At 40.1% G+C, this 12,500-nt stretch overlaps 2 protein-coding genes across 2 annotated transcripts in view; one reads left to right on the top strand and one right to left on the bottom strand.

The window, feature by feature from the left end:
• The window catches only part of ube3c (ubiquitin protein ligase E3C), a 34,802-nt gene extending 31,683 nt beyond the window's left edge, over positions 1–3,119 (bottom strand). The window contains exons 1-2 of the mRNA XM_083542630.1: positions 2,939–3,119; positions 912–1,016 (exon numbers count right to left, since the gene is read on the bottom strand). Of these exons, the coding sequence (XP_083398756.1) occupies positions 912–977 (66 nt within the window). The 5' untranslated portion in view covers positions 978–1,016; positions 2,939–3,119. The remainder of the gene's footprint in view (positions 1–911; positions 1,017–2,938) is intronic.
• Positions 3,120–10,923: 7,804 nt separating this feature from the next.
• Positions 10,924–12,500, top strand: part of mnx1 (motor neuron and pancreas homeobox 1) — an 8,281-nt gene continuing 6,704 nt past the window's right edge. Inside the window, exon 1 of the mRNA XM_083542932.1 lies at positions 10,924–11,409. Within this exon, the coding sequence (XP_083399058.1) occupies positions 11,013–11,409 (397 nt within the window). The 5' untranslated portion in view covers positions 10,924–11,012. The remainder of the gene's footprint in view (positions 11,410–12,500) is intronic.

The raw sequence follows: 12,500 nt of genomic DNA, 5'->3' as shown, positions 1-12,500 counted from the left end.
GATGGAGATAAAGGAAGAAGAAGTGATGGAGATAAAGGAAGAAGAAGTGATGGAGATAAAGGAAGAAGACGTGATGGAGATAAAGGAAGAAGACGTGATGGAGATAAAGGAAGAAGACGTGATGGAGATAAAGGAAGAAGACGTGATGGAGATAAAGGAAGAAGACGTGATGGAGATAAAGGAAGAAGACGTGATGGAGATAAAGGAAGAAGACGTGATGGAGATAAAGGAAGAAGACGTGATGGAGATAAAGGAAGAAGACGTGATGGAGATAAAGGAAGAAGACGTGATGGAGATAAAGGAAGAGGAAGTGATGGAGATAAAGGAAGAAGAAGTGATGGAGATAAAGGAAGAAGAAGTGATGGAGATAAAGGAAGAAGACGTGATGGAGATAAAGGAAGAAGAAGTGATGGAGATAAAGGAAGAAGACGTGATGGAGATAAAGGAAGAAGAAGTGATGGAGATAAAGGAAGAAGAAGTGATGGAGATAAAGGAAGAAGACGTGATGGAGATAAAGGAAGAAGACGTGATGAGATAAAGGAAGAAGAAGTGATGGAGATAAAGGAAGAAGAAGTGATGGAGATAAAGGAAGAAGAAGTGATGGAGATAAAGGAAGAAGACGTGATGGAGATAAAGGAAGACAGACGTGATGGAGATAAAGGAAGAAGAAGTGATGGAGATAAAGGAAGAAGACGTGATGGAGATAAAGGAAGAAGAAGTGATGGAGATAAAGGAAGAAGACGTGATGGAGATAAAGGAAGACAGACGTGATGGAGATAAAGGAAGAAGACGTGATGGAGATAAAGGAAGGAGGAAATAGTGGGAAAAGAAAAGGAAGTGCAAGGAGGAAGTGCTGAAGGAAAAATGAGTGACGGAGGAGAAGAAAATAACGGAGGAGTTCTGCAGCGCACCTTTTTACTCGCCCCGCCGAGAGACACGTTTCGTGTCCGTTTGAAATCTCCCTCGAAGCTGAACATGGCTACACTTCTCCCATGGAGCTGCAGCGTCCGGATAACCTGCAGCGCGCACACACACACACACACACACACACACACACACACACACAGTGTACTTTTATCCGTTTACAGTTACACTCGTCACAGTGCCCTCTGTTATGAGACACGTTCTGGAGCCCTGACACTGGAGACTGCTTCTGAATGTCTGATACCTGGTTGGTCAGAGCGTACTCGTAACTGACCAATAACAAACAGCGTTCTGATCCATGGAGCAAAAAACGTTTTTCACAACCCAGAGTATGTTTTATATTTCCGATTCTTCAAAGTAGCCACCAGCTTTTATCCCAACCTGCTATTCTCTCAGTGAACCTCATGAGCTACCACCTGCAACGCTTTTCCAACAAGCTGGAGTAGCTCCCTGAGGTGTTAAGTGCTCGTTGGCTGCTTTTCCTTCACTCTCCGGTCCAATTCACCCACAATGATCCCAACTGTATTTATATGATGTGATTAGGAGGTCAGATCTTCTGATGCAGCACTCCATCACTCTCCTTCATGGACAAATAGCTCTTACAGAACCTGGAGGTGTGATTGAACTCGAAGCGTTGATGTAAATCTGCGGCTGCTGAACTTATCCTCTGCAGCAGAGGTAGCTCTCAGTCTTTCTTTCCTGGGACGGTTTTAAAGACTGTACTTAAGGATACATTTAAAGCTCTTGAGATGTTTCAGGCTGTCTGACCGTCATTTCTTAAACAATGATGGACTGTAGTTTGGATGTCTTCAGTATTAATGCACAATGTGGAGTATAAAAAGAGAGAAAGTCCACTGAAGTAGAAGAGAAACTTTTGGCTGCTGCTGTAGATTTTATTTATAAAGTGATACATTTCTGCCTTAACACTAAATACTGAACTGATTCATTCATAAAATATTACACAATAAAACAATACAATCTCAATCTGAGCTCAGTAACATCCTACAGAAGAAGGAGGATGAAGTGAAATTAGTAAAAGGAGAAAGAGGAAGATGATGAGGAGGAGGAAAAGAAAGCATAGGAAGAAAACAAAGTTGAAGTATGAGAAGAATATGAATAAAAAGAAGAACAAGAAGAAATGAAGAAGAAGAGGGGGACGAGGAAGAAGAGGAGAAGGAGGAAGAAGAGGAAAAAGAGGAGCAGGAAGAAGAAGAAAAGGAGCAAGAAGAAGAGGAGGAGGAAACAGAAGGGGAGGAGGAGGGGAAGAAGAAGAAAAGGAGGAAAAAGGGGGGAGGAAGAAGAGGAGGAAGAATGGAAGGAGGAAGAAGGGGAGGAGGAAGGGAAGGAGGAAGAAGAAGAGGAGGAGTAGGAGCAGAAGGAATCAGAAGAGGATGAGGAAGAGGCATCAGAGGAGGAAAAGGCGGAAGAAGAAGAGGAGGAAGAGGAATAAGGGGAGGAGAAGGAGCAGAAGGAGGAAGAAGAGGATGAGGACTGAGAAGGTGAAGAAGAAGATGAGGAAGAGGAGGAGGAAAAAGAAGGGGAGGGTGAGTAAGAAAAGGAGGAAGAAGTAGAAGAGGAGGAAGATGATGAGTAAGAAGAAGAAGGCAGTGTTGTAAACGGAGTGTAAATAGGGTTAAATAGGGTACTTGAGTTCGGGCCCTGCACCCTGAGTAGTGCACATGTAGCGGATTGGAACACAGCTCGTTGTGCAGGTTAGCTAACACGGTAGGTTGCTAATGACTCAGCAGAATGAACACAAACTGACCGCGGATTTGACATCACTCGGGTTTGTGTGGTAGAAAATATTCCGCTATTGTGTCTCCTCATTCCCAGAAAAATAAACCTGTAACTACAAAAACAATGGAAACACCGCCATTTTAATCCGTAAAAGAGCTAGCCTAGCTTAGCATAGCGCTCCGGCATTCAGACCCTGTGCTGCACTTCAGGAGTGACTCCTGCCCGGGTTTAGAACACTTTCACTCTCTTTCACACCGGTATAAATCTGAACATTTACCTGAAATGTGGATAAATATTCAGTTTAAGATGAAATGTGAACAAATATCCGAGAAACCGAAACAAAAACTGCGCCGCTCTGCTTCCCTCCTCAGCTGTAGCTTTCAGAAGCACAACAGAGCCGTGGCCACGCCCACCCCAATCAGTGTCACACGCGATTCGACCGATTCGTAGACTCTGCAATCCTATTGGTCGATGCGCTTTGTGTGGCGTGGAGTTGTGTGGCATTGTTATTTAAAATATATTTCACATTTAAATGTAATTTAATATATATGTATGTTTTGTGGTGTGGTGTGAAGTTGTGTGGTGTAGTGTGGAGTTGTGTGGCATAGTGTGGTGTGGAGTTTTGTAGAATGGTTTGGAGTGGTGTGGTGTGGCGTAGTGTGGTGTGGAGTTGTGTGAAGTTGTGTGGCGTAGTGTGGTGTGGAGTTTTGTAGCACGGTGTGGCGTAGTGTGGTGTGGAGTTTTGTAGCATTGTGTGGCGTAGTGTGGTGTGGAGATGTGTGGCGTGGTGAGGAGTGTGGCGTGCCGTTGTGTCGAGTTGTGTGGTGTGGTGTCGAGTTGTGTAGCGTGGTGTGGTGATGTGTGGCGTGGTGTGGTGTGGAGATGTGTGGCTTGTGTGGAGTTGTATGGCGTGGTGTGGAGTTGTGTAGCGTGGTGTGGTGATGTGTGGCGTGGTGTGGTGTGGAGATGTGTGGCTTGTGTGGAGTTGTGTGGCGTGGTGTGGAGTTGTGTGGCATGGTGTGGAGATGTGTGGCATGGTGTGGTGTGGACGTGTGGCGTTGTGTGAAGTTGTGGGGTGTGGAGTTGTGTGGCGTGGTGTGGAGATGTGTGCCGTGGTGTGGTGTGGAGTTGTGTGGCGTGGTGTGGAGTTGTGTGGTGGGGTGTGGTGTGGAGTTGTGTGGTGTGGTGTGGTGTGGAGTTGTGTGGCGTAGTGTGGTGTAATGTTGTGTGGTCGGGTGTGGCATGGAGTTTTGTGGCGTGGAGTTGTGTGGTGTGGTGTGGAGTTGTGTGGTGTTGTGTGGAGTGTGGAGTTGTGTGCCGTGGAGGCGTTGTTATTTAAAATATATTTCACATTTAAATGTAATTTAATATATATGTATTTTTTGTGGTGTGGTGTGGTGTGAAGTTGTGTGGCATAGTGTGGTGTAATGTTGTGTGGTGTGGTGTGGAGTTGTGTGGCATAGTGTGGTGTGGAGTTGTGTGGCATAGTGTGGTGTGGAGTTTTGTAGCATGGTGTGGAGTTGTGTGGTGTGGAGTTGTGTGGCGTTGTGTGGTGTGGAGTTGTGTGGCGTTGTGTTGTGTCGCGTTGTGTGGTGTGGCGTGGCGTGGAGTTGTGTGGTGTGGTGTGGAGTGGTGTGGAGTTGTGTGGTGTGGTGTGGAGTTGTGTGGTGTGGTGTGGAGTTGTGTGGCGTAGTGTGGTGTAGAGTTGTGTGGTGTGGTGGGGTGTGGAGTTTTGTAGCATGGTGTGGATTTGTGTGGCTTGGAGTTGTTAGGCATTGTTATTTAAAATATATTTCATATTTAAATGTAATTTAATATATATGTTTTTTTTGTGGTGTGAAGTTGTGTGGCGTAGTGTGGAGTTGTGTGGCATAGTGTGGTGTGGAGTTTTGTAGCATGGTTTGGAGTGGTGTGGTGTGGCGTAGTGTGGTGTGGAGTTGTGTGGCGTAGTGTGGTGTGGAGTTTTGTAGCATGGTGTGGCGTAGTGTGGTGTGGAGTTGTGTGGTGTGGAGATGTGTGGCGTGCCGTTGTGTCGAGTTGTGCGGCGTGGTGTCGAGTTGTGCGGCGTGGTGTGGAGATGTGTGGCGTGGTGTGGTGTGGAGTGTGGCATGCTTATGTGTCGAGTTGTGTGGCGTGGTGTCGAGTTGTGTAGCGTGGTATGGAGATGTGTGGCGTGGTGTGGTGTGGAGATGTGTGGCTTGTGTGGAGTTGTGTGGCGTGGTGTGGAGTTGTGTGGCGTGGTGTGGACATGTGTGGCGTGGTGTGGAGTTGTGGGGTGTGGAGTTGTGTGGCGTGGTGTGGACATGTGTGGCGTTGTGTGGAGTTGCGGGGTGTGGAGTTGTGTGGCGTGGTGTGGAGATGTGTGGCGTTGCGTGGAGTTGTGGGGTGTGGAGTTGTGTGGCGTAGTGTGGTGTGGAGATGTAGCAGAACAGGACGTAGCAGGACGTATGCAGGACGTGTGTGGGACGTGTGCGGGACGTAGCAGGTTGTGTGCAAGACGTGTGCAGGGCGTGTGCAGGACGTGTGCAGGACGTGTGCAGGGCGTGTGCAGGGCGTGTGCAGGACGTGTGCAGCTCACCTCACCCAGGCTGTAGGACTAATGAAAGGGGTTGAGATGATGATGATGGGGTGCAGATGTGTTTGGAAGCTGTGCTGCAGACTGCAGCGGTTTGTACCAGTGTGATTAAAGGCAGTATTTATTGCAATAAAAGAGACAGCGTGAATTTCCCCTGGAAAAAGTCTTTTCATAATGAACACATTAACTCACATCATTCACATCCCATCCGCTCATCAGCGTGATTTGTACTCCAGTTAATTGGAGAAGTGATTAGTGAGCTCCAAGGAGATGCTGCTGCTGGGGGGGGGGGGGTTACCCCTCCCCCCCCCCCCCTCCTCCTCCCCATCCTCCTGCGAGGTCAGTCTCCATCCCAGGGTGCAAATACTAATTTCACCCTTTACTTGATGGGATGGAGAGAAAAAAAGAGTGATAAATCTCGGGGATTGGTGCGGGTCCGTGTTAACCGCCTTCATATTTCACCAGCTAATACCCCTGCGCTCTCCTTAATGAAATTATAGCCGTGAGACGAGGCGGAGGAGCCGAGCGTTTACCCCCCCTCAAAGCCCACCTACACCGATCCTGGTCTGGAAAGAGATCAAATACACAGGTGAACAAAAATATCATCATCATCTTCATCATCATCATCATCATCATCATAAAATATATAAAAATATTCAGTGAAATAAAGAGCAATTACCACCGCCACTACTACTACTACTACTAATCACCATCATCTTCATCATCATCACCAGCATCACCATCATCATCTTCATCATCATCTTCATCATACTGCAGCTACTACCCATCATCCCCCTAATCATCATCTTCATCATAAAATATATAAAAAAAACAATCATTATTATTATTATAAATACAAATATTCAAGAACAACAACCACCACCACTAAATTATTATTATCATTATTATTATTAATATTATTATTATTATTATTAATATTATTATTATTATTATTAATATTATTATTATTATTATTATTATTATTATTATTATTATTAATATTATTATTATTATTATTATTATTATTATTATTATTATTAATATAATTATTATTATTATTAATATTATTATTATTATTATTAATATTATTATTATTATTATTATTATTATTATTAATATTATTATTATTATTATTATGTTTCAGTTTAATTATAAAATTTAAATTCATATATATTACAATTATTAAAAAAAAAAACATTAACAGTTTGTCACCACCACCATGATGATGATGATGATGATGATGATGATGATGATGTTATCAATGATTATATGAATAGTTAATATTATATTATTAATATTAATACACACACACACACACACACACACACACACACACACACACACACACACACGTGTATATAAATACTTTTTTTTTATGGTTAGTTAAAACTTTTTGATTTCCTACCAGGTCTATTTTTATCAAGTGATTGTGTGATTTATAAATAGTCATTGATAACGTCATCATCATCATCATCATCATCATCATCATCATCATCACAGCTGATTATTAATATTATAACATTGTAATATTGTATCTATTAGTGTTTCTATTAGGAATTAAAATACTAAGGAAAAGAAATCATAAAAAGAAGTGTGAAGTTTTTAATAAATGTGAATATATTTTAAATAAATCTGCTGTATAATAAATCACTGAATGGGAAAAAAGAAAACAATTATTATTAATTATCCTTCTTCAATTTTCTTCATCATCATCATCATCTTCGTCTTCACCTGTTTTTGTAATAAATTGTATTATAGTTGTTGTTGTTGTTGTTGTTGTTGTAGGCCTTTATGTGTATTTGTTTATTTTAAACTCGGATACAATTCTCCTTATATTAGAGTTTTATATTTAGAGTTGTACTTAAGGGAAATAAGGCAACATTACAACTCTTTCTCATTACAACTAAAAATATCTATGTGTCAATATATATACAGTAAGGAAAATAAGTATTTGAACACCCTGCTATTTTGCAAGTTCTCCCACTTAGAAATCATGGAGGGGTCTGAAATTGTCATCGTAGGTGCATGTCCACTGTGAGAGACATAATCTAAAAAAAAATCCAGAAATCACAATGTATGATTTTTTAACTATTTATTTGTATGATACAGCTGCAAATAAGTATTTGAACACCTGAGAAAGTCAATGTTAATATTTGGTACAGTAGCCTTTGTTTGAGGTCAAACGTTTCCTGTAGTTTTTCACCAGGTTTGCACACACTGCAGGAGGGATTTTGGCCCACTCCTCCACACAGATCTTCTCTAGATCAGTCAGGTTTATATCCTGTCACTGAGGAACACGGAGTTTGCGCTCCCTCCAAAGATTCTCTATTGGGTTTAGGTCTGGAGACTGGCTAGGCCACGCCAGAACCTTGATATGCTTCTTACAGAGCCACTCCTTGGTTATCCTGGCTGTGTGCTTCGGGTCATTGTCATGTTGGAAGACCCAGCCTTGCCCCATCTTCAATGCTTTAACTGAGGGAAGGAGGTTGTTCCCCAAAATCTCGCAATACATGGCCCCGGTCATCCTCTCCTTAATACAGTGCAGTCGCCCTGTCCCATGTGCAGAAAAACACCCCCAAAGCATGATGCTACCACCCCCATGCTTCACAGTAGTGATGGTGTTCTTGGGATGGTACTCATCATTCTTCTTCCTCCAAACACGTTTAGTGAAATTATGACCCAAAAGTTCTATTTTAGTCTCATCTGACCACATGACTTTCTCCCATGACTCCTCTGGATCATCCAAATGGTCATTGGCAAACTTAAGACGTGCCTGGACATGTGCTGGTTTAAGCAGGGGAACCTTCCGTGCCATGCATGATTTCAAACCATGACGTCTTAGTGTATTACCATCAGTAACCTTGGAAACGGTGGTCTCAGCTCTTTTCAGGTCATTGACCAGCTCCTCCTGTGTAGTTCTGGGTTGATTTCTCACCTTCCTTAGGATCATTGAGACCCCACGAGGTGAGATCTTGCATGGAGCCCCAGTCCGAGGGAGATTGACAGTCATGTTTAGCTTCTTCCATTTTCTAATGATTGCTCCAACAGTGGACCTTTTTTCACCGAGCTGCTTGGCAATTTCCCCGTAGCCCTTTCCAGCCTTGTGGAGGTGTACAATTTTGTCTCTAGTGTCTTTGGACAGCTCTTTGGTCTTGGCCACGTTAGTAGTTGGATTCTTACTAATTGTATGGGGTGGACAGGTGTCTTTATGCAGCTAACGACCTCAAACAGGTGCATCTAATTTAGGATAGTAAATGTAGTGAAGGTGGACATTTTAAAGGCAGACTAACAGGTCTTTGAGGGTCAGAATTCTAGCTGATAGACAGGTGTTCAAATACTTATTTGCAGCTGTATCATACAAATAAATTGTTAAAAAATCATATATTGTGATTTCTGGATTTTTTTTTTAGATTATGTCTCTCACAGTGGACATGCACCTACGATGAAAATTTCAGACCCCTCCATGATTTCTAAGTGAGAGAACTTGCAAAATAGCAGGGTGTTCAAATACTTATTTTCCTCACTGTATATATATATATATAATTTTTTAATATATATTATAATATATATATATTTTTTTTTTTCGGTGGGGTTTTTATTGCAGTTTTTTTGTAATAATAGCATTTTTCTGTTTTATACTTGCAGTTGTGTATAGTGACAAACAAACAAATAAATAAACAAACAATTTTTAAAATCATTTTTATTTATTCATTTATTATTTAAAAATCGAATTCGATGTGAAGATATAAACTGATCCCTATATGAGCAAGTGGAATTTTTATTTCGTTGTGTTTTAAGGTTTTTTCAGGTTATTTATAAACAAACAAACAAACAAACAATAACATAAATAAATAAATAAATATATAAATAGACACAAATGTTGTTTATTTTATTAACTTTATAACGCAAACCTTTTTTTTTTTGCTTCACAAAGCAAATGAAACCCTTTTTTTTTTTGGAGGATTTTAATTGTCAAATGTTTTACAAATATATAGTACAAAAATGTTTACATTTCTGTTTATTTACTTATTTATTTACTTGTCCTTCTGGTCATAAATACCCCACATCTAAAAACAAATAAAGAAGCACCATAAAACCCAGTGAAATCTAATTTCTGCTTGCTCATACAGGGATCAGTACATCAGTGTATCAGAGTGTTGTAAAGCTGTTTTGTGATCTTCTCCACTGGTAAATATGATCTACAGATCAAAGCGAATTGTATTTTTAATAAATAAACAAACTAATGAATAAAAATGTGCCTCACAATGTGCTGTTAACTGCAATGTTACTGTTGGGAAACTGAGAGAAAAAAACGTGTGAAGGATTGAATTATTATAGGATTTTTATTCTCCAGAGCTCATAAACAGCGGGAGGATGGATGGATAGATAGATAGATAGATAGATAGATAGATAGATAGATAGATAGATAGATAGATAGATAGATAGATAGATAGATAGATAGATAGATAGATGGACGGACGGACGGACGGACGGACGGACGGACGGACAGAGACAGACAGAGAGAGAGAGAGAGAGAGAGAGAGAGAGAGAGAGAGAGAGGGGGGGGGGGCAAAAGCTCTTCAGCATGATTGAGAGGCAGGTGAAGGGCAAACTCAGTCTCTCTCATTCTCTCTCTCTCTCTCTCTCTCTCTCTCTCTCTCTCTCTCTCTCTCTCTCTCTCTCCATTAGCTTCCAGGACCTAATTAGAGAATAAAAAATACATCAATCCACTCCTCCTTCACTCCATCCCTCTGTTTACACCAACTCCATCTGTCTATCCCTTCATTATTCCACTCTATTCCAAATTTCACTCCAATTCTCCATTAACACACTTCTCCATCACTCCATCTCTTTTTAGTCTTTCCCTCTATCGCTGCATTACTGTAAACCCCCCCCCCCCCCCAACCCCACCCCTAACTGTAAAATGATATTTTTATTGGACAGTCTGGGATTTCAGAGCAGTTCATCTATAAATATGTGGACCTTTATTTATTTATTTATTTATTTATTTATTTATTTATTTATTTATTTATTTAATGTATAAATTAGAAATCTAAAAGTAATTTTTCTTATGCAATATTATTTCACTGTATTTATTCTAAAAGGCTTATAGTCTTTAAAGCTTCAAGAATTAATTAGTAAGAAAATATATTAAATATAAAGAGAAAAAGAAGAAAAGGCAGGAGACACAGTAGGAGAAAAAGAAAAAGAGTAGAAGAATAAGAAGTAGAAACAAGAAAAAGAAATAGAAGAGGAAAAAGAAGGAGAAAAGGAAGAAAATTAGAAGAAAGAAGAATTATTTAAAGGAATAATACAAATTAGAAGATAGAAGAAAACAGAGAAAAAATACGAAGAAAAAGAATGAGAAATAGAAAAAAGAATAAACAGAAGAGGAAGAAGATAAAGAATGAAAAGAAAAAGAAAGAAAAAAGAACAAAACGAAACAGAAAAGAATAAGAAAACGAAAATATTTTTTCTCTCTTCTTTTACACCACTCTATCACCATTTGTCCTTTTTTTTTAGGGGTAAAAATTTGGCCCCAAACTGGCAACCGTGCCGGTATTGAGGTTGGACCAGTTGCGCGTGGGCGTGTCGTGACCAACCAATCCGACCCCACTTCCACAAAGTTGCCTTTATAGCCCAGATTACAGCGCAGAGGAAGCAGCTTACACACACACACACACACACACACACACACACACACACCTAGCGACACGCACACACACCTATACACACATGTGAGTCCAGAGAACGGCTGGAGATCTTTTTCCTCCACATGGAGAAATCCAAAAACTTTCGCATCGACGCCATTCTGGCGGTGGAGCCTCCGAAAATTCAGACTTCTCCCCTGGCGCTGGTCACCACACTGTCCACTTCATCCTCCTCTTCATCCTCCTCCTCTTCATCATCATCCTCAGGAAGGAGAAGCGTCCCGGAGCTCCTGAACTCTTCTTCAGCCATGGTGGGACTCCATCCTCCGAGCAGCGCTCTGTACCACCCGCACATGTTCTCCTACCCTCTGGGACCATCACCCGTGCTCTCTTACCCATACCCTCCTCTTCCTCACCACGATGAGCCCCTTAAACTCCCCCCGGGGTCTCTGCAGCTCGACCACTGGCTGAGAATCTCCACCGCCGGCCTCGCGCTCCCCAAACTTCAAACCGACTTCAACTGTGAGTAGCTGCGACTTTATTCAAAACAAACAAACAAACAAACAAACAAACAAACAAACAAACAAAAACTACACAGATCAAATCAGCAGCTTTATTATATTAAAAACACTAAGCGGTGCCGGAACCTGGTTTTTGGGTTCCTTGAAAAACTTTTAACTCTAATGGTTCATTCCCCAAAAAATCCCAACAAACAAAACAAAAACAATCAAAAAAACCCAAATAAACAAAACTAACAACAATTTATTTATAGAAAGAAACGAAAACATATCGAAGAAACCTAGAAATAATTTGTAGAAAAAAAATAGGGAGAAATGTAGAAAAAATTATTATTATTTTTTTTATATTATAAATTAATTATTATTTTTATAAATGAATGTTTTATTTATTTTAAGAGTTTATTAACCGTTTACATAAATTAATAATAAAATAAATCAACAAACAAATAAATAAATAAATAAATAAATAAAGGGGAAATAATTGCACCATTAAATTGGTCATATCTAATTATTGTCTTGTGAGAATAAAGTGTTCTATCTATCTATCTATCTATCTATCTATCTATCTATCTATCTATCTATCTATCTATCTATCTATCTATCTATCTATCTATCTATCTATCTATCTATCTATCTATCTATCTGTGTATTTATTGCTCATGTTATTGTAATTCTGTATATTTATTAATTTTATATTTACCAGTTCCTAAAAAATGAATAAAATAAACGATCGTTTCTTCATAAACAAAACCAAAGTATTTCTTTATAATATACAAAATTATTTTAAGATTTTTTTTCTCTAAAGTCACCAAACTGAAAACACGTTCACAGATTATCTACAGCTCCATGTGAACACAACGAATATAAAATAATTAAAGGAACTAAAACTACATTTTTTAGATTTCCGAAAAGAAAAAAAGACCAGTGTTATTTTACTCCAAACCAGAAGATCTCCAACCCGGAGCTCCACATCCACCAGGCCACGGTTTAGTAACGGCCCGAGTTCCTCCCGGCTGACGAGGAGCTTCCAGAAGAAGATGTTTATTATTATCGGGGGAGATGTTTATTATGATGTACTGCGCGTTTTGTTTTTAA

The sequence above is a fragment of the Silurus aristotelis genome, assembly GCF_946808225.1.
Source record: "Silurus aristotelis genome assembly, chromosome: 5".
Taxonomy (NCBI): Eukaryota; Metazoa; Chordata; class Actinopteri; order Siluriformes; family Siluridae; genus Silurus; species Silurus aristotelis.
This window is presented reverse-complemented; position numbering and strand designations above follow the sequence as displayed.